We start from the raw sequence: 25,632 nt of genomic DNA, 5'->3' as shown, positions 1-25,632 counted from the left end.
CGAGGTGTTTAAAATACAGAGGTGCCATGCACAGTGACAAAAAAATTGTCCTTGTCGTTGCCGTGTGAGCTGGCTGAGAGGAAAATAGCCATTATTAGACTGGCTTTTCTGTTTTTCAACCACACTAACTTCATGCTGGTGTTGGGAAAGATGTGCACCATGCAAACCAATGATTTGCAGGCAACTGGCATTAGTGTCTTCTCTCAGGTGTATGCAAGCCTTATTATGGTTTATATAGCCTATGATAATGATAGACCGTGGCTGAATATCTGAGATATGAGCCCCCTCCCTTCTACCTGCTGGGCTTTTAATCAAAAGAACCCAGCGATTCTATGTCCTGGTCTTGTTGAGGCATAGCTAAGTTAATGTAATTCTAATAGAGAGCTGAAAAACTCTCCAACTTTAATCCACTTTTTACTCCCCTCTCCATGCTATGTATATTTAAATTGAAATAACTTTTTACTGCAGCAGGATAAGTAGGCTTTGTGTGCCTCCAGCACTTTGCTCTCTTTACTGATGGATGAGGCTTTGCCTCTGCAGAGGGAGTGAGTGTTAGATGGTGAGGAGTGCAGAGAAAAGGAAATAGACAAAGATGGGAGGGAAAAAAATTTGAAGGGATGTTGCAAGTGAGAAGGAGAGAAAGGGACGCAGAGACAGAGAGCTGACAGAGACAAAGATGGAGAGACTTGGCAAAAGAAGTGGTATTAACATTCGCGCTAAATCTGATCAAAATGTCAGAAAAGAATAATGGAGCTGAATTGGAGTCCCAGTAGTTTAAATATGCGGTGCAAATACGAATCATTTGGCTTTTATTATGAGCCTATTCACTCGTCTCCTCCTTAAGGGAGCTAAGCTATTAGAGGTGAGAAGATTGTGTATTGTGAGAAAGGAGAAGAGTCTCTTTGGTTTTTCCCTCCCTCACCTATAACCAATGGCTCAGCTCCAGTTTTTATTTTCCTAAACTTTTTTACCTCCTCTTTTTGTCCCCTGTGTCTCTTTCGACTTATTTTTCCTTGCAACGCTCAATTCCTCCATCTGTTACCCTCCCTCTCATTCCCTTCGTCCTCTCACACTTACATGCTTTTTTTTCTCACGCGCGTCTCCGCCCACCTGTTCATCAGAGCTGTGCCCAGTGCCATGTGGCAGCCACGGTGTTTGCTCAGAGGGCCAGTGCCAGTGCGAGGAGGGTTGGATCGGCGCCGCGTGTGACCAGAGAGCATGCCACCCTCGCTGCGAAGAACACGGCCAGTGCCACGATGGGACCTGCATCTGCCAGCCTGGCTGGGAAGGAGAGCACTGTAACATCGGTGAGCCGGGTGCTGTTGCGTGTGGGAGGCGTGGCACGTTTTGATTTAATATAGGTCTTGATATAGGTGTGACTATTGTTTAGCTAACATCATTACAACATTTCCGCCTCGTGTTCCCCACAGTTACTCATGATTTGGACGTCGTGGTGAAAGGTAACTCATTTTTTTTCATTGAGGATTAAAGTTTAATCATTTTTTTTCACCTTCAACATGGTAGCAACTTACAAAAATGTGTTTCTGTGTGTGTGTGTGTGTGCCCGCGTGTGTGTGTGTGTGTGTGCTCATTTTCGCACTTTTGCACGTGGCACACGTCTTTTCAGACGGCTGCCCGGGGCTGTGCAGCGGGCATGGACGCTGTACCCTGGAGCAGAGTGGCTGGCGCTGCATCTGCCAGGCTGGATGGAGTGGGCCTGGATGCAGCGTTGTCATGGAAACTGACTGCAGTGATGGAACTGACAACGATGGAGGTGACATTCTAACAGCATCTATCATATTCCATCTCTTTTTCTCTTTCATACCTCTTTCATTTAGCTCTTTCCGGGAAATCATCCTCGTCTTCTCATCTTGATTCTTCTGCTAGAAAAACAAAAAAAAAGAATTCCTCATTGTTCCTCTCCTTCATCGCCCTGTGTCGTTCCAGCTTCTGTAGCGCCCTGCCGCCCATTAATTTGAATATGTATCTGTGTGTATGTGTCTCCATTTGTGTGTGTTTCTGATTTTCCTCTAATCATTGCTAAATGTCTGATATGCTTACCACCTGCTGGGATAAAAGGCACTCAGAAATGTTCGCAAGTCTAAATACAGCAAACCATGCAGAAAATGTTCCCTTCGTTTTGCTCTGAGATATCTGTTAACAGGTGAAGGTGTGTGTCTCTCCATCATTTACAGTGGCTGGATTTTCCTTTTTTTTCAATCCTTAGAAGAAGAAACAAAAAAGGAGCATTTTTTCCTTTTCAACAGGTGCTCTTCTCATGAGTCATGACAATTATTTCCTGGCCATTTGAGGCCCAACTAAAACTCTTCTCCAATACATAAACAGTTTCTGATACAGTACAATATTACATTGCTTTCAACTTTGCACATTCATTTTGAAACCCCATCAAATATCCATAATGGACACGACTGTTAAGGCAGTGCTGTAATCCATCATTGCAAACAAGGTAGTGTTGCCTTTGGAGGGAAAGCTTGTTTTGTTTTTTTCTCTCTCACTCGTTTATTTTTGTGGTTCCCCATTTATGTCAAGAGGTGTTTGAATCTGTAGCAGCAGGAAACCTCAAACACAGCCTTTTATTGGTGCAGGGCTCAGATAGCGACAAAGTAGCCGTTTTTTTCCCTGCACATTGTTTACTAAAGCTGCGTGACTGACTCAGGCAGCACTTCAAAGTGTCAGTGTTGACGGCTGCTCAAAACACGAGTCATGGGCCCTTTTTCTGGATTACGACCGGAGAGCCACGCAATAAAACACGTCTTGTGGTCTGTAAAATAGGGGCTGAGCAGGGGGAAACGAGTCGGAGCAGGGCCTTGCCCTGCCAGCCGCGGTGGCGCTGTTAGTTATATTTCTGTGCTTTAATAGATTATGTTCCACAGCTCACAGTATATCTTTTGTAACTAATGTGCGTTTGATCTGCTGTATTTGACTATGAAGGACAGTGAAAGGAATAAATTAACTGCTCGTGTATTAATAGCGTTAAGTGTTAATTTAGTCACAAATTCTCAGTGTGTCATTTTGACAGCTTTTAAAGGAGCACTCCACCAGTGCATGTCAGTGCACCACTCATAGCGAATACTACTCAGCAAGTAAAAGCAGCTGTTTAATATCTTCCTTGGCCGTTGAGCTTTGTCAGGTCTGCAATAAGTCTAAACTAACCTCTTCTCAAGCAGAGCTGTACATATTAAAACATGAAGAGCATTAATAAACACAGTTGCCAATGCTGTCTATGAAGAGTGGCAAATGGCAAATGTGAATGCCACTCTACGTGCAAAGGGCAGCATCAAATGCAGACTGGTGATATTTAAACATGAAATGGCAGAAAAATGAGAAGAATAATGACCTCATGTCCATATTGAAGCCCTGTTTTTTTCTTCCTCTTGTCATAGAAAATGCAGACTAGATGCTACGCAGTCTATGCTTGATTTTTCTTATTTTGGTAGTTGGAAACTTGTATTTGTTGCTGCCCAAACACCAGTTTTCCTGACTGGGATTTGTTGCTTTGGCTGTTGAAAGGTCAAGGATGGGTTAAAAAATGAGTCACTGGCACTGTACAGAGCAAAGCCAAACCAAATCAAACGCTGGCATTTTGAAGGAGCATCCTTAGCTCTGGGCATGACACAATAATCACTGTGTGTCTATATGCAATCCACTTTTTATTTTTCAATTTTTTTACCTCACTGTGGTTTCCTTAAGACTACACAGCCATAATACTTGGAATTTACCTCCTCCCCCTCCAACATTCACGATGATTTGAGTTATCTTGTGACCACACGTTTCCTCAAAGATGATGGCTCACCACCATCCCTCCAGGTAGTAATGATACGTTGGACACCGTGTACATTTCATGTACAAAACAATTCAAAGTGCTTTACATGAAATAAAAGCATTGCAGCGGGGAGTGGAAGAAGCATTAAAAATACATAAAAGAACATAAAGAGAAACAAATGAAATAATTAAAATGAATTAAAATGATTAAAAACAAGCAACATTCTAGATAAATTCAAATGTACCATGCAGATTTCATGCATAGACACATGAGAAAAGAAATGTTTTTGACCTGGATTTAAAAATTTCTCCATTCGGTGAAAGTTTAATCTCCATGTTTAGTCGTGGCTGCTTAAGGAATGACAAACCTGCAGTGTTTTGTGATTCCTTCATGAACTATCAGACAGGATATTTCAGGCACTGTTGCTTTGAATACAAAAACATTCCTTGTATGAGTCAAGCAGTGCAATACAAAACTGCCCGACTATGTCTTTGATACATATGTGTTGATCTGAGTTAAAATGTCATTTTGTTTGTATGAACGAGAAGGTCGAGTCAAGGTTTGGGTGGTGAGCAGATGGAAGCCGAGCGAGAGGCATTAAAAATGCATGGCAATACATGGAGAAATGATTTTGATATAAAACTGTATCTTATACTGTATATCAGAGCTGCATAATATTGGGTTTGTGATGATATTTTAAAAATTTCCACTCATTGTGGCTGATTGCTGAGGCAGATACTGACACACGCACACACTTTTTTAACCTATTTTCTGAGAAACCAAGCCTCCTGTAGCGGATTAATCTTTCTCCTATTGTCTTAGCTGGCTGGCAGAAGCCGGCATAAAATACAATAATAACGACAATATCAATAGTACAATCCTTTTTAAATGTGCACATCAATTTGCCAGAATCTAATGCTCGGGATATGAATGCATCGTTTTTAAATGCAGCCATAAACTAGGGATGCACAAAATTTGATTATTTTCTTTTCTTCTTCTGTTGTTTCTTTGGGACATCCAAAATACCATCTATTTGTAAACTCGCTCAAATGTCTGAGTTGGATGAATCAATGCATTCATTTCAGTTTTGATTATGTTAAAGCATGACTTGCTGACAAAGTCTCACAGAGAACATTTAGAACATCTCTTTCTTTGCTTCCACCTCTGTGCGCAGCTTTTCAAATACCATCATTTTCTACAATGCAATTCAGCCCTCTCCCTTAATTGGCAGATATACTGTCAGCTCTCATAGCCCTCTTCTGTCGTGGTCTTTTATTGTCTCTGAAGATAGACAGAGATGGAGAGATTCTATCTCGAGTAATCAGAGAGTAAAGAGGAACTTTGAAGTGAGATTTTCAATTATTTCTCCAAGAGAGGACGGAAGGAAGAAATATTTTGTGCTTCCACTTGAAAAAGAAAAAAATTATTCTGCATTTATAAGCGGTGACATCTAACGTACGTGCATATTTAGAATGTATATCATTTGTGTAAAGCCTGCATTTTTAACGTGCTACTTTTGGCATTACAAGTTACAGGAGGGTATATTCTTTTGAAAATTATGATATTTGAGATTCAATAAATAGTGTGCCTTTAAGTTCACATAGTTACTCATATGGAAATCAGCCATTGTACTGCGCTTCCTTCGTAGGGGGAGGTTATAATAGAATATTGTTGGCCTTTAGCTCTCTGCTCGGTGGTCAGATGCATTTAAATGTCAGCACTGTTTGCTGCCTTTTCAGAAACAGGAAACACGAATGCCAGCCTGGCTCCTATTACCTTCTTTCTTGGTTTGTATCTGTGGCTCATTGTTTTTGTCAGACATTATGGATCACATTTAAATAATGCTGGGCATTTGAGGCATATTTATAGCAATGAAAGTTGTAATTGTATGCTGATGGCCCCTAATGAATACCGTTTGATTAATACTTGCGATAATGATGATGCATCCGCAGTTCATTATTGTGGCTGCATTACTGCAGTAGAGTTTGTCATTGGTCAGCGATGTTAATTCTGTTGTGACATTTGAGGTTCCATTGTGCCTTCTCAATGGCCACTGGATATAAAACATATGTAAGCAATATTCAAACTGGGAGGCAGGCTTCCCCAGGAGGGCTCCAAACAGTTCCAGGGGAGGCTTGGTGAATGGAAGTGATGAAATATTATTTTAGTTATGGGGTGGCGACCCATCCAGGGTTTATTAGCCTCTTACCCAATGGAAGCTATGATAGGCTCCAGCTCCCCCGCGACCCTGAGTGGGATTAAGCGGGCATAGAAAATGGTCCGATGGCTGGATTTACTTATCAAAAGTAGACAGCCCAGACTGTGAGATTTGATTGAAAGGACGCAGCTGATAGACACATTAGAGTTGAAGGAATTTTACTGGGTTTTCCCAAATGGACACTAAACAACCACAAACACAGACCAAACAATCGCAGTCTCTGAGCAACCTTCAACGGACACAAAACAACCAGAAAAAATTACCACAAAGACACGCAAAACAACCCCAAAGGGGGTCTCGGTCTCTGACTTTGAAAACCCCTGATATAAATTATCTTGGCCTTTGGAATACAAATGAGCTCTTAGTCACTCAATCTGTTGAAGCCTTAATTTATTTTGCATAATAAAGATGTTACTGTCTAACCTATATTAAGATTAAATGGGTTTTTATTTGGTACATTTTTAATGTGTATTTTTTTTCAGACGGCCTGATGGACTGTGTTGATCCCGACTGTTGTGAGCAGCTGAGCTGCGGCTCTGACCCGCTGTGTCACGGCTCGGCCGACCCACTGGCCCTGCTGCAGCAGAACCTGCTGCCCCCAGCCGCGCCCCCTGCTCCCAGCAGCATACACACTCAGAGCTTTTACCGCCGCATACGCTTTCTCCTTGGCAAGGCGGCCACACACACTCTCCCCGGAGACGTGCCCTTTGATACCAGGTATCCATTTGTTTACTCTTTGTGCGCCTGGCTCTGGGTGTGTTTTATGCATTTGTTTCGAGCGTCTCTGTCCTTGAGTTGTCTTGCTGTGCAGTTTGTTGAAAGACACGAATAGTAGATAATGGAGCAAATATATCTGTATTAATGAGTTACAACGTCCGTTCCCGATTATTTATTTAATGAGAATGTGCGTGCGTGTTTGCATGTGAATGAGGCTTTTCACGTGTCCACATGCCTTTGCATACATCTCAGTGATCTGCGTTGCCCCAGAGATTAGCCGTCACTCTGCAGCACATTGTTCTGTCCTCCAGTATCAGTGTCAGGCAGTGACTACCGAGTTTATGTTTGCTACATATGAATGCTTAATGTGTCATTCAGTTACACCGGGTTGTGAAGGTGTCACCATTAATTTTTCACAGCCCTCTCACTGCCATCTAAGAGTGGAAATACATCTCACCAGCACTGTGATGACCTAGAAAGTTTGGTTTCGAAAAAACAAAAAAGGGGATGCCTCTCTGAAAAATGGCAAAGTGCAGTCCCTTGTAGAATAAACAAATAAATTAATTATGTGGCTGTTTTTTCAGAGGGGAAATCGATGGCAGCTTTCAGGACAGGAGTAACAAACGGGGCAATGCAGCCACCCGCAGAAACCTCACCATCCTTCATTTATGCTTTTTCTGGAGTAATAGATATCCTCCCATCAATGATTTTGTGTGTGTGTGTGTGTGTGCGTGTTTGTCTGTGTAGCACATGTGTCTTTCTAAATCTGTCTTCATTTGACCAGGGCAGTTTTTATTCCAGATTTAAGCAGTGTATTTCACATAAAATAGAGATTCCTCTGATAGCTTAAGGCCTATTTGGAGAGCAACTTTTTGCTGCAGGTGTCACTTTCTGTCTGCAGTAATATAAACACGATATGAAAGTTTTGTTTTTTATATGACTAGGTGTTGAAAGGTTTTACTGTGGGTGAAGCTATATTTATGGCTTGTATCCCAGCAATCTCTGGCAGATTTCCCTGAGCTAAAGAAGAGAATTGTACTGAGCAGAATAAATGCAGCTGCTTTTTCTTCTCACAAGGTCATTTGGCTAGTGCATCACAATATGCCGCTTCCTTCGAACAATGATTATGTTCTCTGTTATTGTAAAGCTGTCATCTCTCTCTGTCTTTGTTTATCTCGGTTTCTCCTCTCTCTCTCCACTTACCGTCTATGTTTTGGCAGTCGGGTGGCTGTGATTCGAGGCAGCGTTGCTCTGCAGGATGGCTCTCCTCTGGTCGGAGTCAACATCACCTTCCCACAGCATCCCGAGTATGGGTACACAATCAGTAGGCAGGATGGAAGGTAGTAAAAAAAACTGAAAATGCATAGCAATTTGCATATGTTATCCCCCTCCTCTTTCAAACTTACTCATTTTGCCTTTGCTCTCTTTTTTAATCTCTAGTTTTGACTTGGTGACTTTTGGTGCTACGTCTGTAACCCTCATGTTCCAGCGCCCGCCCTTCCTCCCGCAAACGCGCACTGTCTGGACCCCGCACAACAACTTCCTGGTTCTGGATCAGGTGACCATGTCCAGAGAGGAAGCTCAATCTCCTAAATGTGAAATCAGGAGTGTTCTGAGTCCGTATCCACTGGTCCTGCCCTACCCACTTCCCAGATACACAGGAGCATGTGCAGAGAAGGGGCCAGCTGTGCCCGAGCTACAGGTACAATCCACTCTCGGGCGGTGGGATGCTGGTGCTTTGCCACAGTCAGTGTGCTGAGATGCTATGCAGCATTAAACAAGCCAATAGGAATAGAGCTGAAACAATGAATCAATAATATTGATACTATTAAAAGAAAAAAAATAGCTAATTTACCTGGATCCAGCCTCTTTAATATTAGGATCTTTGGTTCAAATATCTTTTTGGTTTTAGACTTTGCTGTTGACAAGACACTAGATTTCCCTTTGAACAAAATGGAACTATTTTTCTAATTTTTTTTTAAGATAAGCAGTCACCTGATGAACTCAGAAAATGATTCCCTAAGAAGTAAATCAGACCGAAATGAATAATGAAGTTATTGCCGTGCACCCTGGGAGTGAATTTGCATGTGCAAATGTATTTTCATATCATTGCATTCAAAATTATTCAAGCCTTTCCATTTTTAAAAAAAAAATCACACATTTCAACTTGCCAGTGGTTCCAGAAGAAAACTCTATGGTCTTTAAAGTCAATAGGATTCATTTTCTGGGTGAATGTGAATTTAAATTTCATTCACAGCTGTTGAGACATTTCACAAAAAAACTAAATTGTCAGCCCCGTGGTGATGCAGGAAAAGTGAGATCGTCAAAGTCGGTCACGACTCCTCTGTTTCATCCCACAGCTGCTAAGACAGTCACCAGTGGAAACCTGCAGAAAATGTGGCAATATAGTGTCAAGTGTGTGCAGATGGCAGTAAGTGAGAATGACTCCGAGATGCAACTTGTAACAGCTCAGCAACAAACCAGCCCAGTCACACAGGATTTTGCAAATTTAGCTCATTTCATATTTGCATCATGCAAACAAGTAAAATGCAAATGTGCACTACATCCATGCACTTTCCCGCCACATAAGCAAATTAGGTGTCTGAAAGTCAGACGTGGAGGTCAGACTGATCATTATACATTTAACTTCCAAAATAACTCCCAAGATATTGAACAAACCTCAAACTTAACCCTGAACTTATCACATATTTGTATATGAACACACACAGTAAAATTCAAGCTATTTTTAGAGAATCAGCAAAGATCGAGGGGAGTGAAGCAACGTGTGAACCTGTTGATCAACACCTCAGGATGTAGAGGCAGCAAGAGAATAGATGAAAAAAAGGACCTATGTTCAAGCCAAGTGTTCACTTGTGAAATAAATCAGAGCTTTCAGATTATTGATGCAAATCTTACAGAAGAAGTGACCCAAACAGCATGTGATTTCAGCCAACAGAAAGATGGCTGGCAGTGAAGCAACTTGTTTGTTGGTTATCATGAGCCTTTTTTTTTTACTTTTTGTCTTTCTTTAATAAGATATGAAAGCAACCTTTTTTACATTTCCTGGGTATAACCCAAATAAAAGCAGACTGACAGACACCTTTGGTAGAAACTCTATTCAATTTCTTAAAAAAGATTTCTCAAAGAAGTCAATGAAAACATGGCAGACACATACTTATTGCAATGTGTGTTTTTTTTTTTTTTCCTGAGCCTGGCAATAGCTTTTATTACGTTAGTATTTCTCACTCTGTTCTCCATCTTGCTCTCCCCAGGCGGTTCAGGAGGAGGTTTCAATCCCGGGAGCTTTCGTGAAGCTGAACTACCTGAGCACCCGTGCTGCAGGCTACCTCTCGCTGCTGCGAATCCTCATCACACCTCCTTCTCCTTCATCTCCTGTCTCCCCTCTGGGTGGTCTTTCAAAGGTGCACGTCCGCGCATCTGTCCAAGGAAGGTTATACCAGCGGTGGTATCCTGCTGGGCCTGGCCTGGTGCACAAGCTGATCTGGAACAAGACTGATGTTTATGGCCAGGAGGTTTGGGGCCTGACTCACGCAACTGGTAGGTGGAATATTGATAAATGATCCTTATCATAAATATTTTCTTTTTTTCTTTCTTTAAGGGAGAAAAATAATCAAAGGGTCACCCGTATAAGGGTATTTGTTCCCCCTCATTTATTGATAGATAGATAGATAGATAGATAGATAGATAGATAGATAGATAGATAGATAGATAGATAGATAGATAGATAGATAGATAGATAGATAGATAGATAGATAGATAGATAGATAGATAGATAGATAGATAGATAGATAGGCAACATTTTAATCAGTTGCATGATTTGATCAAGAGTTATCAACCCAGTGCTCAAATCCAACAGCATCACAAAAGAATATCCCTCATCATCCCCATGAACTCTTCTGTCTGTGATAGACTGTGCAGTGGTTTGCATTAGAGCCTGATTGGAAGTCATTGTGTGAGTGATTGAGCATTCAGTACATAATCAACCAGTTGTAAATGAACAGTCTCCTGCTAAGAAAAGAAGGATTGGACATTGCCTGATAATGAATAATTATTGCAGTACTTGGTTTAGTTCCTTTAATAATAGTGTGACAACTGCTGATTTAGCAGAATGCAAGAAAGTGTCCTCCGGAATTAAAATATCAGAAAGAAATTCAGAGGTTGTAATAAATGTGGCGAGAAGCGAAGCGTGGAAAAGGATGAAAAAGTAGTTTAGACTCTGCAGCACTGCTCCACGAGCAACAGCTCTCACTGACAGCATGGAGGGCTAGTGTTGTTCAGAGAGTGGGCATTGGAAGGATGGGAGGCTCTAAATTTATACTGTAGATTGACTGCGAGTACAGATGTCATCTATGATTTTGAGAGCTACCCCAATTGGGAAATTTATGCTTACAAAATTCAAAGGTAAGCATGGAAGTTTTCCCATGAAAGGGGAATAAAGTAACTTTTGTCTCTGTGTCTTTCCCCGGTGTCTTTTCCATTCTGTGGAAATATACAAGAAATCCTCCGGTCAAAACGACCAAATGGGCTGTTTGTCCTCAGACTTAAATAGGACCCATAGGGGAGTAAACTCTTCGAAACTACCGTTCCTACAGGCAGAAGGACAATACAACTTGAATGAGCGTTTCCAGATAGGAGTGAAACGTCATTCTCAAGCGTTTCCTTTAACAGGTCACAAGTTTCTCTTTGGAAGAAGGAGGGACTTATCGAGTGCTTGATTTTCTCTTCAGGGTTACGTTTGGTCAATAACATGACAACACTTTAGTTACACATTTTGGTCACTCCTTGGTTGAATTTGAGTAATACCTTCACTTGGTTGGGGTTAGAATGGTTAGATTTAACAGACATTGTTTTTACAATGACACTATCACCTTAATGGACTCCATTTTGCTGCTTGCCTTGGTGGCATACCAACACAACAAAATGGGATAATACTCCATCACAGCGTTGGGTTACGCTGATAACATCCCCTGGTTAGGGTTATGAATAAAAACTCATTCTTTAAAGTAAAATTAATAATAAATCAATATTAGGACTGAAACATATTCTTCATACAAAGCCCCCATTGTGTAAATGGACTGTATTCTGAGAGAACATACCCTACATACTCTATACTCAATATAAATCAACTATTTTGATTTGCCTCTAGGGACATAAAGGACTTTAGTAAAGCTTAAACCACTGAACTTATATTGAAGGCTAATATTTCCACTATCTGTGTCCGTGAAGAATGTAGACAAACAGTGCAGCTGCAAGACTGAGCCTCATATAAGCACTGACATCGGGCTTACCAGAGGCTTTGTCCACTCAAGTGTAGGGTCTCTCAACAATGATTGCATCTTTCCATCCCTGGGCCTTCTCTCCCCGCCTCCTGATCCAGCCTCTCTTCTCCTTATCTGTTAGAGCTGCATTTCATCTGCTCCAGCTCAGTCTCATCTTCCACCTTTTCACAACTCAAATGATCTTGTTTTTATTTATTTATCCTGCTTTACAGGACCATTTTGCCCTCTTTACCCAGTTCCTTTAACCCCCCCGCTCTTGCAGTGCTTCCTGTTTTTCCGTCCTGCCCGGGACTTTTCTCCTCTTCCTCGCTTGTTATTTCCTCCATTCCCTCTGATCTTCCGTGTTGCCTCGCCCGTGTTTTCCTCTGCCCTCTGTTGTTCTCTCCTCTCTATCCGTGTTTTCCCCCGATCCTCCCCTCTCTATACTTCCTTCTGCCTTGTTGGCATAAAGGACACAGACAAACACGTTCACGCACACGTACACCGACCGTTGCACATGTATATACACACACCCATGCTCACGGTTTGCTAGCGAGAGCAGAAGAAAAGGAGATCATGCTCTGTTTGCTGGGGTGAACACATTGCCTGAGGCGTTTGCAGCGGGGAATGAAAGCTTTCACCTGTGAGATATTGAGTGTGCATTTATGGACTATGTTGTGCATGTGTATTGTTTGTGAGAGTGTGTCTCGGTGTGCTGTATTGTTTCTTGTAATATAGCCTGAGCAATATTTGGTTGTGGAGCTGTTCTCCAAACAATGACACCTTTCCTTCGAGATTGCTTTGTCCCCTTTGTCCTGGAAAAGCCCTGTGCCTCAGATTAAATCACTTTATTTTATATATATATATATATATATATATATATATATATGTATTTTTTTTTTTTTTTTTTTAAACAGGACAAAGTATTTATGGTAATTTCTGATAGATTTTCACAAGGATAAACTGGTTTCCAGGGCATGAAATAGTTCTTCAAGGATGAGGCAATGTGACTGTGAGGGTCTAACAACACCGAACAACACAGAAAAAAAATGTGGTGTAAAATCTATTCAGCCAAGCATCCCTGACAAGCGTTGATTATGCCTCTTTATTATGCCTTTTTTCTGTCCTTCAAAAACAAGATTACAAATTTAACAGAGCTTAAGACACCCAAAATTGAAACAAATGGACCCTTTGAACGATCCTTAATGATAGTTCCTGGATGACAAACTTTTGTCCGGCTGTATAAGGTTTCTTTTTCTCCCTCAGAATCCCCAGCGTTCCAAATTACCCATTATTTTCCCTCCCCAATCACTGTATCGATTCTGCACTCTGAGTGGGAGATTTAAGTTTGGCCTGTGTGTCTGCTTAGAGTTTCTCTCTGTGCGAAAGGGAATCTCCTGAGTTTGTGCTTAACGTGCACACCCCTTTAAATATTCCACACTCTCAATTGGTCTTTGTGCTGACTTTGCTCCCCATTTTCCCCTGAGCTCCCATCACTTCACAGACTCGTGGGTCTACAGTGAAGTAAGTTAAGAGAGATCAGTGCCAATGGTGATTGGCGGCGACAACTGTTCCTCTGCGGCTTTTCTGTCAGGCTTGTCAAGCTGTCATCACTCTACGGTGTATCATTATTTTCATTTAAGCAGTGCTATGTCATTTTAAAAAGTTATTAAGTTGACAGTATAAGACTCCTGCTGTTTTAATTGCATAGTACGCCACCAACATCACCTTAAAAATAAAGCGGTTATGATATTTAAAAACATTGGTTATGTGTCAGAGATGCAATGTTGCTTTTCAATTAACTCATCCACAGTGAAAGGTTACAGATGGGTGACAAATGCCATTGACATTAATGGGTTCCAAGGGTCTTGTTGCGTTATGGAGCACCTTTTTCAGACATGCTTTGGGTCCACTCTTCTCTTTAGTGGAAAGAATCACTGCAAATCAAAACGATCCGAGCCATTACTTCTGTCCTATGATAAAAGTCTGATCTTTTCCACCATGACAGGGCTCCCATTCAAAGGGCACAAAGAGCCTCTAAATAGACTGGAACACCTATTGGAGAACATAACATGCCAGATTGTTTGTTATAAACAACCTCACAGATTCTCCTGTAATTGTGATTTCACGATTCTCACAAGAATCCAGAAGCCTTTGCCAGTATAATTGGCGAACATGAAGAATCAGGTCATGTAATGATGTTGTTCTGATGCCACATGTTGACCCAACCCCATACAAAAACAGTTTAGGCTGGTTTTTCCTTCAATTTGTTACCTGTCTGTTGTCCAGTAAAAGCCTTTTTACATTACTTAGAATAATTTTTAATTGGATGTTTTTTCTTTACGAAAGTAGGGCTACAGCACTGGGTCTCTAATAGTAATCGACTTTTCAGTTCTCCTGAGCTGTACATTTTACCATCTATTTTACAGTCTTTGATTCTTTCAAACGTGTCCATAAAAAAAGTTTGCGTCTAGCTTTGGAACTGTTGATAATTTATTATTTTTTTTTTTTTTAAAGTATTGGTTCTTTGAAGTATGAGCAGTACTTCACACAACCCCATTAGTTATGAATGGTAAGTGTCTTATCTGCAGTTGACAGCGGTCAGAGCACTCACTTTGGAGAAGCAGGGAAGAATTGGGAGGCTAAGCTAACAGCTACTTATAGGGGGGCACTAAAAAAGTAAATTTTTTGCCATCTAAAACATCACAAACCTACAAAAATTCAAAGTAGTTTGAGCTAAGACTATATATGAAGGTTTAAATTTTTATAATTGTTTACTTTATCTCTAATTTCTAAACCGACAAACATGCATGTCTCTACATGGAGCGCATGTGCAGTAGCTGGCATCCTACAGCTGATCAGCTGGGACTGATTTCATCCATCTAATCTCAAAATTCCAACTGCAAGACAGTAAAAACTAGTACAAATCCTGGGAAAGACCGAACGCCATCTAAGCAAAGATAAGTGCTTCCGTGGCCCTGTTCTAAGTTGCTCTTAGCTGAGCTCCCAGTCAAAACTTTTCCCTTATTCTCCGAACTGAGAGCGTTCTGGTGGCTGTCTACTAACTGCCCATATTTGACAAAACCCCACTTTATCAAGAAAAAATTTTTTTTTGATAATAAAGACAGTGAAATGTTGGACTTTTTAGGTGACGACTCAAAATAAATTTCAAGGTGGCCATTTGTCTGTTGGATGTTCCTCCTGCTTCGTGAAAAGGTTAACCTTAAGAACACTGATGTAAGCCACATTCATGTTAACATCTTGCTGTTGTGCCCCTAAGTGACCAGAAAAGAGATTCAAAACAAAAGTGACAGTGCTGTTGTACAAAAAAAATACTTTATTGTCAGAAGATTTTTATCATTATGGCTGCTAGACATAGGGTCATTTTAACCACTTATTCTCCCAGAGTTTTGCAATCTAATTCATAAATTAGATTAAATAAAATAAAAAAATCATCAGTAAAGTTACTTTTAAGTGACTGATGTGTTTCATGTGTACAATGTCTGTATTCAGAGACCTTACGATCAGCCATCTATCTGTCAAAGTATGCAAATAACAAATAAAAAAAAGATAAATGACATAATAAGGTAGCCTAATATGAAATGCCTTAAAGAACTTATCATTGTATTTAAGAAGAGAATTAAATAAATGCTTCTTTCTCATGTGAAAATTGCTGATACCGTCATGCATGGATCTGAATGCTTTTATGTGTGTGTGTGTTTGGGATGATCTGCTGTCTCAAATTAATGTTTGTATGTTTACATGTTTTCAACAGACCCTATTGCTTTGTTACCTGTTGACATAAAACACATTTCAAGTGGTAAATTACTGCTGAACCGTAGTTATCCCTGCCAAGTCAGGGAAAAAAAAGAAAGAAAAGAAAAGCTGTTGATGGTTGTTAGTTGCAGTGGGAAGCTGCACAGCGTGTCATTACAACTAAGAGGCCAAGCAGCTAATTCTAGGGCTCCTTCATGAAGATGGGCTTGTCCTGATTACGCCTCCACTCCTCGCTGATCTTTCTCAAAAACACACACTGATGAGGTCTCGTTACGGGGCTTTCATCTATCTCAGCGCTCAATGCAATAAATTTGTGAGGAAATGTGTGTAAAATGTAGCCGTCAGGCTCTGTCAAACCCCACGAGGGAAAAGCAGTTCTACAGTAAAGCCCATTGTTATTACATGTTATTTCTCAAAAATGAAGCCCACCTTTGTGTTTTTTGTGTTTGCCTTTCAGTATCTGTCGGTTATGAGTATGAGTCATGTCCTGGCATCATCCACTGGGAGAGGAGGACAGCTCTGATGCAAGGATTTGAACTGGTCCCCTCCAACCTTGGAGCATGGTCTCTGGATAAACACCACGCCCTCAACATACGCAGCGGTGGGTACATACACACACGGAGCAAATTAATCTCACATGGAAAATACTTGTTTACATTTTTTGGGCTTGTAACTGGGTTGTTTGGTTTTTTTTCTTGCTGTTTTTTTTTTTGGCACTTGGAGGCTGGCTGGATTTTCAAAGGAACAAATTGATTTGCACTAACTTGAACTGAATTCCACTGAATACTGTGTTCGGATGTTTTGTTCCCTCTGACTTTGAAACAAATAACTATCACAGTGCTACAACATTTAATTAGTTTTACTTTATTTCAAAGGAGTTTATAAATGGCTGCTTAGTTAAGAAAATGTCCACAAGAATTTAGGAGAAAGTCGAGGCTTGTTTCCAGTCCTTAATGTAAGGCTAACAGAAATGTGGGAGTCCTGGTGACTCAGTTACATCATAAATAACAACCAGATTTATAGTTTGTGGGAAACAGCCTGAATTATTATTTCTTAAGAGTTAACATTGAGTGTTTAGTTAACTTATTGTGGTCCTTGTATGTTTGGTTATTTCAGATTTTACTGACTGTCGTCAACTAACTCAACCACTGTCATTAAACTACAATGTTAATGTTAATGTTAATGTTAATGTTAATGTTATTGTTAATGTTAATGTCAGCAATTTCCCATTTACTGATGTAAACCTAGAGTTTGAAATTGAGAAACAAAACACAAATAAAATCTGACATATGAAGTTACCCCGGACTGTTAAACTCTGGTAAGTTTCCAAGAATTGTATTACTTCCTGAGAACTGACTGGAGGCTTTTCTCCTTAGGAATCCTTCACAAAGGAAATGGGGAAAACGTCTTCCTCTCCCAGCAGCCCCCTGTCATCAACACTGTTATGGGGAATGGTTTCTACCGCAGCGTGCCCTGCGGCCCAAGCTGCAGTGGCGCAGCTAGGGACATGATGCTGTTTGCCCCTGTGGCACTGGCCAGCGGCCCTGACGGCTCCCTCTACGTTGGGGACTTCAACTTCATCCGCAGGGTCCACCCTGACGGATACACCCGGACCATACTGGAACTGAAGTGAGAGTCATGTGCTTATTGGGTGTGCTTGTGTTACAGAGATCTCCCACATTGAGAAACGGTGGAATTGCGTACATGTACAACAAAATTAGCTCAGTTTACACGAGTTTGCACTGCATTAGTTCTGGTTGGCATCTGTTTGATCTCAGTAGAATGCTCTGAAGTTTGTTTTTATGCAAAGGCAAAGCGTGTGAGGTTCAGACATCACAGGCTCTAACATACCTCTTTAGGAAGAGAGAGAAGCTTTGCTGTGAAACAAAGAAACTTTTTTTTTCTGTGGATTATGAAGATGATATCTCCTACTGTGCTGCAGGCATGACATTCTGTATTTCTTTATTTTCTCAAGCGTAGGATCTCGATGGGATTGCAGAGTCATTTGTCCTGTGGAGGGTTGTTCTTATGTAACTTTACTCTGTCATTTGCTGTCATTATTGTATCTCTATTATATTTGGTTTACTTGTTGTGTCTTTATTTGATACTTCCTCATCCTCTGGGGGAAAATGCCAAAAAGCTTCCTGTTTAGGTTAATATTTAATGTGAAACAAAACAACCATCTAAATCAAACCCAATCCCACTTCATGGGGAGAAAATGAGCTCATGGTAGCCTATGAAGATTTGAGGGGCTCTGTTTAACATCGCAAATAATTGTTGTTACCGTCTCTTTTCTTCTTTTCAAACACCCCTGAATGGCTTATCATCAGGAACCGGGACACAAGACACAGGTGAGAACTCCTCATTACCACCTCCCTCATATGTTTGTACAATCACACACAAAAACACACCCGAACACAGAGACTTATCAAGAGTGAACACTGGACGTGTTGCAAAAAGCCTTTCAGCACTTTAACTTTGGCGTGTTTTCTGCAAATTGCATTGACCTGACTTCCCCACAGCCAGAATCCACACTCACAGTCACGTCTATCAAATCCTCATTTAAATTTCCACCAGGCAATATTATATTTGTAAACGGGAAATCAGCCAAAATGTCAAGGATTTCATTTTTTATAGAGGATTAATGAAAGTCTGGATGCATCGTTTTGGCGCACTTTCTGAGCCAAACTAACAGCGCAAGGCCAGTATTGGCTTTGCCATGATCCATGATCCATGATCCATGATCCCTGGCCCCGAGCGTTGATGATGGTATGAGCTTTTTACGCCATGTTTGACAGAAGATTAGACAGATGTTATAGGGTTTGTGTGTGTATATATGTATTGGTGTTTGTGTGTTTTTCTGCATGTGTGCTGCGATGTTGGGCTACATCAACATGATTGTTTGTGCGCTGTGTGTGTGTGTGTGTGTGTGTGAGTGAAAGGGTTTATCCGATTACAAAACACAGAGGATTTTTAAAGATATCGTATCTCCACCGCGCCAAGGTTTCAGGCCATGTGTAGATGAACACCATACAGTGTGTTTACTCCCGCACTGAAGAGACGGATTTGTCCGTGTGTCTGCACGCAAAGTGCAAATATAAATAAGCAAACTTGTGTAGCTAATTTCCTACTTTAAAGCCTGAGCCAGTGTTTCCCAACTGGGGGCACTTCTACCTCAGCAGGGTACCTCTGCAGCTGCCAGGATATAAGTGGAAAGATTATGGAGAAGCTCAAATATTTTTCAACAAACAGAAATTAGTTTTGATTTGGGGACAAAATTACGTATTGATTCAGCTACGGCTCCTGAGAATGACAAGCAAGTCGAGAAGGTAAAACAGTTCAACTGTTAAATCAGCTCAGAGTGGATAAATGGTTTGAATAGATGAAATGAAATAGAGAGTCCAATTTATTAAATGAATGAGTCTACTGTATATTATCTGTTTAGGCACACATGGCCGGATAAAAGCTTAAAATAGCTTACTAAAAAATGGAACAGTTGAAATTGTGATGGATAAATGGTCATTTTGCTCTTTTTGCAAAACATTTAAATTGGTTCAATTTCTAATGTCCACCAATTTACAAAGCCCATTTTCATTAAAGTTAGGACATTTTCTAAATGTGGTTGCAGTTTAAGTATGTAATGTCCTTATAATATAATTATATATTATATAACAGAGACGAGTTCAAGGAAATTATTTTTAATTTTCTTCACTAACCAACTTGATTTTATTCAGAAAATGTTGCTAGATTTAAAATTTGATGCCAACAACACAGTAAAAAGAAAAGAAATCACCCTGTCTCTTGACTGAATTGTTTGGGAACTGAAGACACTATATGTTGGATTTCTGAAAGAGGGATATGTGTGCTTTCTTGCTGAATACAAGATGATTGTTGTTGTCTGATTCTTCTCTTCATGATGTTCCTACATTTTGAATAGGAGACAGATCTAGCACACACACTCTCTGTCCATGAAACCACACCTCACATTTTCTCCCCTTGTGGCATAACTTCCTTGGCGTTCACCCAGAAATTTCTCTGTGATTTTTTTTTTCTTCACAATACTTTGATGTATAGATGTCAAAAAAGCCAAATTCTTTGCAATCTTAGATTGAGTTTTTTTTTTGGAGCTTATTGATGATTCTCTGACATAATTTGGCACAAAGTGGTAAGCCACATTGCACCGTTGCTTAGGAAGACTAAGCCTTTAGTGGAATTCCCTTTTATACCTAATCCTGGCACCCTCACCCTCAGCAGTCACCAATTAATCTGTTGATTTTAGAATTTTCTACAATGTTACTTGTATATTCTATAACCTTTTCGGTCTTTGTTGGCCTCTCTCAACATATTTTGAGTTGAGTTTTCCAAATAAAAAAGAAATTGGTCACTGAAGAGGCTGAAACATATTTCCCTGGACTGGCGCCTGTGAAATACAGATTCAGACAATTTTTTATGGCACATTTGAAAATGTTTTAACTCTTCTGGAAATTATGTTTTTATGTTGTACAAATTCAAACTTGAATAGATCATTTTAAACAGCAGCAATCCCTACTGTAACATCTACTTTATCTATATATTTATATGAATAATGATACGATCATTTCTAGTCTGAGATCAATTTGAATGACACATTTAGAAGATCTTTGGGGAGTCACTTCCGGAGCACCCGAGTTAATCTGGCAGGTTTGTTGGAGTACATGACAATAAAAGGTCTGGAATCACTGGTCTATGCCGTATGAAAGGGGTTCTTCCTCTGGCACTTTGAATACGCTTTCTTCCTTACCCTGGAGGTTTCTCTTTTCGTTCCTGCTTGCTTCTTATTCCTCTACAGCAGCATTTTACTGTTCTCAGTGTGTTAGTGTTTCCCTTTTATTCTATACTATTGTTCTCCTAAGTCAAATGCATTAATAATTCATCCATATTCAGTTTTCAAAGCTTTTCACTGTGCATTCTTCCCAGCAAAGTGCCTATCAGCCAAAAGGGCTTCAAAACAAGGTGCTCTCTGAGGGGAGACAATATGGGAAGTACTCAACGTGAAATGTTGTCTATTCTTTCTCTTCATGAGTTTGAGAGAGTAGGGAAGCAAATAGTGGAGGAAGTCCTCAACTATACTATCTGAGAGCCCGCGAGGTCGATTCAGAAAGACAGTCAGGAACAGCTAGATTACTCTGTCTATCAACTGTGATCATTGTTTTGTTATTTTGTGTGGAGTAAGCACAGTATGCTGGAGTGGGGTTGTTTGTGACGAGGCTGTTGTTGTTCCCTTTCCTTCCATTGGAAGAATTTATTCAGATCTGTGAGCGTGGAAAAAAAAAAGTGATTTGTAGTGAGTTAAAGGCACTGCGCAGTGCTTGTGGTAGCTTCTACAAATATCATACGCTGCACTGAGCAGTGGCATGCTCTAAAACCCCGTAAATAACTCTCAGAGGATCAAGTTTGAATTATGTATGTGCAATTCAGTGCTGAGCTCTGTAAACAGTTATGCACTTAATGGATTAGATGACTGACAGTACCCTTTCCGATGTTGCAGTTTTTCCTCTTTTTTTTCCCCCTTTGTGCAAGGTTGTGGGAAGATTCAGGTTAATGTCCTGAGGAAGTCTTCTCTTTTAATAGTAATGGTAAGCAGGGACAAAAGTGCCTGATAGAGTTAATTTGGAATCCAAATTCAAAAGAAGATTTCAGGAGCCTATTAGCAACAACGCCGAGGTTTGTCGGTGTTTGGAAATGTTTTAATTGTAGTATTTTTTCTTGACACTTCAAATGTATCTTGAAATACATTTTTCATTGAATAGCCAGAGGAGAAGAAGAAAAAAAAAGAACACTTTAACAGGATATCTTCGAGTTTAATTGGCAGGAAGCCTTTGACCAGACCCGTCTGACACTGGATTTCACACCACAAAGTAATTGCTTGGAACTCAGCTACAATGTTCAAAGTGCAAAATTTCAATTCCCTTTCACATTTCTGACTGTCATTGTGTTCAGGACTTAATAATACAACACAACGGCTTCACGATATCAAAGGTTGTTATGTAATTAATGAACTGCAGTCTTCCTACAGAAGTAAGTCAAGTCATCTCTCTGCGGCTTTATGTCGACAGTGATGGAGTCCGTTCTATGCAAGTACAGTGCAGCCCACAGTCAATACAAGGGTAAATTAAGTGATTGGTCACAGTGTGCTAACGTAAGCATGATGCTTACACTGAGGAGAAAAGGCGTTTTAATATAAACGGTATGGAAAGTATTCAATTCCATATGATGGACAACCTACTTTGTATTTGAGACCTCTGCTCAATAAGCTTCCAGTCTTTTCTCCATCTTCCATAAACCAACAACAACAACTAGAACAATAGACAATTATGTGTCCACATGAGTCATTCAGCTCTAGCCAGATTTAGCTGTATGAATTGCCTTGGTTTAATTTTGCTCTTGGACCTCTGCTCCATCTTATTCCCACTCCAAGTTATTGCTCCACCGATTTTCCTGTCGCAGTTTTCTTTGTAATATCCAGAAACATGTTCCACAGAAAGATGATGAAATGAGCGATCAGTGCCTTGAAATAAAATGTGCATCACATGAAGTCAAAAACAGAAGCATGTGGATGTAGGAATGTGCAGAAGATACGACCGGTGATCACGGCACATCATCAAAATGCACCAGTGTTCTCAGAGGTGTCACATCTAAATAAGACTATGTTAGGATGCAGCTTATGGTAAGAATTATACATGCATGGATTATGCTGTTCACCATCTATCTCGTCTGCATTTATTCATTTAAACATAGGCTTTCTTATCTCTGCCTGACAGGTGGGTACATTTATGCTGACAAATAAATGACTAAACCTATAAAATCTTAGCTAACATAAAAACATCCGTATAGCCCACTTGTCAGCACTTGTTGGTCATATGGCAAAGCAGACGCATACACTCATATCTGGATGCTTTTGAAATAAAAGAGTCTTTTAAAATCTCTTTAAATATCATGAGTTCCAAAAGTGGTGACATACACATGGATTAAAGAGTGTCTTTTTTTATCCAAACTAATATCTTCAATAACTCTAATATTCTCAGTTTTACAAAGATTTAGATTTTTCGCTGCAAAAAAAAGACCCGTAAAGTCATAAGAGACAAGCCTGACACTTGACGACAGTTGCTAATGTTATTTGGGAGTTTAATTTTCACACCTTTTCTTACTAAATGTAGCAGCAAGAAGACACCTGACTCCAAATTCATCAAAAAGACAGCTGGAATAAGAATCAAGGAAACTTCAGAACAGACGTCTCCATCATCAGTGTACAACAGTGGTTGGATTCATTAAACTCATCAAGTATTAAGTAAAATTCATGCGACAGTACTTGGGGGATATGTCCTATGTATAGATGTATTTAAAGCAGACAAAAATGAAGCTTTCAAAGAAAAGGACACCATCCCCCCTGTGAGATATGAAGAAGACGTATATAGCTCTGCTCTCAGACTGCTTTGCTGCGACTGACTTAGGCTGTCTTGAAGCAATACGGAGCGCAATGACATCAGAAGGTAAATAAGGCATTCTGGAGAACATTTTCTGCCTAGTGTCAGAGAGTTGTGCAGGTCGCGGCCCCTCCAAGTAGGATAAGGATCCCAAAGGGTACATCTAAGAACACTCAAGAATGGATGATAAGAAAACATCTGCCCGTTATGAGGCAGCCTGCTGTGAGCCCTGATGTCAGCTTAAACTCACAGTTGGGGAAAGAGTCTCCTTCAAACCAGAGAGAAAGCCTTTAGCTCTAAAAGGAATAGGTCAAACTATTCAGGGCCCTCATTATGAGCCACAAAAAGCACTGAAAAAAGACTGCTACTAAAGTGTTACGTTACTGGTTCCAATATTTGTTATTGTAGTTACTGTGGAAAATACTGCTTTAATAGGAGGGATTCCTATATTTGTCTTGACCAAGTGTTAAGATCTCTTTTATGTAAAGCTATCATGGGTTTTAAAGCGTATTCCTATTGTCAAGAGTACAGAGGAAAAGCTAGCACTTGGCCGTATCAGTTCTCTGGGTCTGGTACCATTTTTCTCTTCGAGTTATTTTGAGGGTTTTATTTCATTTACAGTGTGTTGATTTTACCTCAATTTATACAGTTGAATCGTATTATTAATGTTAGCTTTTGCATATCAGGGATCTATTGATGACTGATTTGATACTATGTTAAGAACTCTCCCTATATATAGCTTGGCATATAAAGAGAGCATCACTAAGAGCTATAATTCAGCTGCAGTGAATGTGGTCATGTAAATGAGAAGACATTAATCTTGCTGTTTCAGCACAGCTAGAGTCGCATACTAATGCTTTTCACTGGGATGACCTGATTGCCTCTAAATACTTTTTCTTCAACTAATAGTGTTGTCTCGGGATGAAGAAGATTATAGTTTACAAAACTAGGCTAGTCTCAGAGAAACTTTCGTTTGATACAACTCTGGGAAAGTGGGAAACAGAAAATAAATCAGCAAGTCTGGGGAAAATCCAACAAGTTTCACCGTATTTTCAATTAACTTTGTCCTTCATCTCTCACTAGCACCAGCCCTGCTCATAAGTACTATCTGGCCATGGACCCAGTGGGTGAGGTCCTCTACGTGTCTGACACCAGCAGTCGCAGAGTTTATCGAGTCAGGAACCTTGGGCAGCCAAAGGATCCATCACGCAACCTTGAGGTGGTGGCCGGGACGGGAGAGCAGTGTCTACCTTTTGACCAGAGCCACTGCGGAGAGGGCAGAAAGGCCACTGAAGCTGCTCTGAATAACCCTAGAGGTAGGATAACACGCACTGTGCAGCTGGAGAACTTGTACTCGCAGTCAGGTCACAGTTTCTACACAGTGACACAAGCTCGGGTTTCATTTATCATCCCTTCAGGCTACACTTAGAGATTTGTGATCGGCACTCACAGATCAGTATTTAGCTATGTTAGGGAAACGTAGCTGGAGGCCAAGGCATTGGCTATTCCACTGAAGGTCAGTGTATCAGTATAGAAGCAGCTCATTACACCAACATTTTAAGTGGTCTGGGTGTATTTCTCCCCACCTAACCTTTTCCTTCTTGGCTAAGTGAAACATTTTAAGCCAACACAGAACATTCAGAAGCTGCTGTCATGATCTCATAAAAAGGGACGTTCATAACCCTGAAATAATCCGTGACACACTGTGTGCTTTGAACCTTTTTCACTTGAAGGCTTACTAATTGAAAAGTTTGATCTATGTTGGAGGTGAATAGATCTGTTATCAGATGACATTATTGTGTGTCAACTTCAAATGGCCTTGCGCATTTTATCATTGTTCCGTCCCTTCATGCATCACTCCGAGTTGGTCACATAAATTAATTCGATTGAATTTCCCCATCATAAACCCCTCTGGCATCATGTCCTTTTGGGGGTTATTGTTGCTTTTGTAAAGTGTAGAAAGTACGTCACACTCGCCCTTGCTTGAGCATCGTTGCCTTTTTTAAAGTGAGCTCTTTCATTATCGTCATTATAAAGACCCCTTGTGGACTCCCACTGGTCCTCACAGCAACTGCATGTGAAGGGCCAAAATGGCGTCCATAAAGGTGACAGTGGTGAGGTATACCAACGATGTATTTCTGTCCTAACTGCAATGCTTTTCAGCCCAAACCAAAAGGTTTTGACTTTTGATTAAAAGTGTTTTTTGTATGTATACTGACCAAACATACCCCAGAAGGGGAAAAAAAAAAACACTTGTTGTATCTGGGTGTTGCACTCGCATACCATGGTTTGAAAGCTCCAGGTGTAATTGCACCATTCAGCCCACCTTCCTCCAAAAAGGAAAAACTTAAGAATGACATTTGCTCCAATATGCAGACACTCGTATGAGTTGTA

At 40.4% G+C, this 25,632-nt stretch overlaps 1 protein-coding gene across 1 annotated transcript in view; it reads left to right on the top strand.

The window, feature by feature from the left end:
- The window catches only part of tenm1 (teneurin transmembrane protein 1), a 182,420-nt gene that overhangs the window by 107,204 nt on the left and 49,584 nt on the right, over positions 1-25,632 (top strand). Inside the window, exons 12-22 of the mRNA XM_075480990.1 lie at positions 1,122-1,307; positions 1,431-1,460; positions 1,628-1,774; positions 6,485-6,719; positions 7,940-8,059; positions 8,160-8,421; positions 9,992-10,277; positions 16,233-16,376; positions 17,152-17,404; positions 18,106-18,126; positions 24,322-24,554. Of these exons, the coding sequence (XP_075337105.1) occupies positions 1,122-1,307; positions 1,431-1,460; positions 1,628-1,774; positions 6,485-6,719; positions 7,940-8,059; positions 8,160-8,421; positions 9,992-10,277; positions 16,233-16,376; positions 17,152-17,404; positions 18,106-18,126; positions 24,322-24,554 (1,917 nt within the window). The remainder of the gene's footprint in view (positions 1-1,121; positions 1,308-1,430; positions 1,461-1,627; positions 1,775-6,484; positions 6,720-7,939; positions 8,060-8,159; positions 8,422-9,991; positions 10,278-16,232; positions 16,377-17,151; positions 17,405-18,105; positions 18,127-24,321; positions 24,555-25,632) is intronic.

This window comes from Odontesthes bonariensis, chromosome 13, assembly GCF_027942865.1.
Source record: "Odontesthes bonariensis isolate fOdoBon6 chromosome 13, fOdoBon6.hap1, whole genome shotgun sequence".
NCBI lineage: Eukaryota > Metazoa > Chordata > Actinopteri > Atheriniformes > Atherinopsidae > Odontesthes > Odontesthes bonariensis.
The sequence above is the reverse complement of the archived record's forward strand: the minus strand, read 5'-3'. Positions and strand labels throughout refer to the sequence as shown.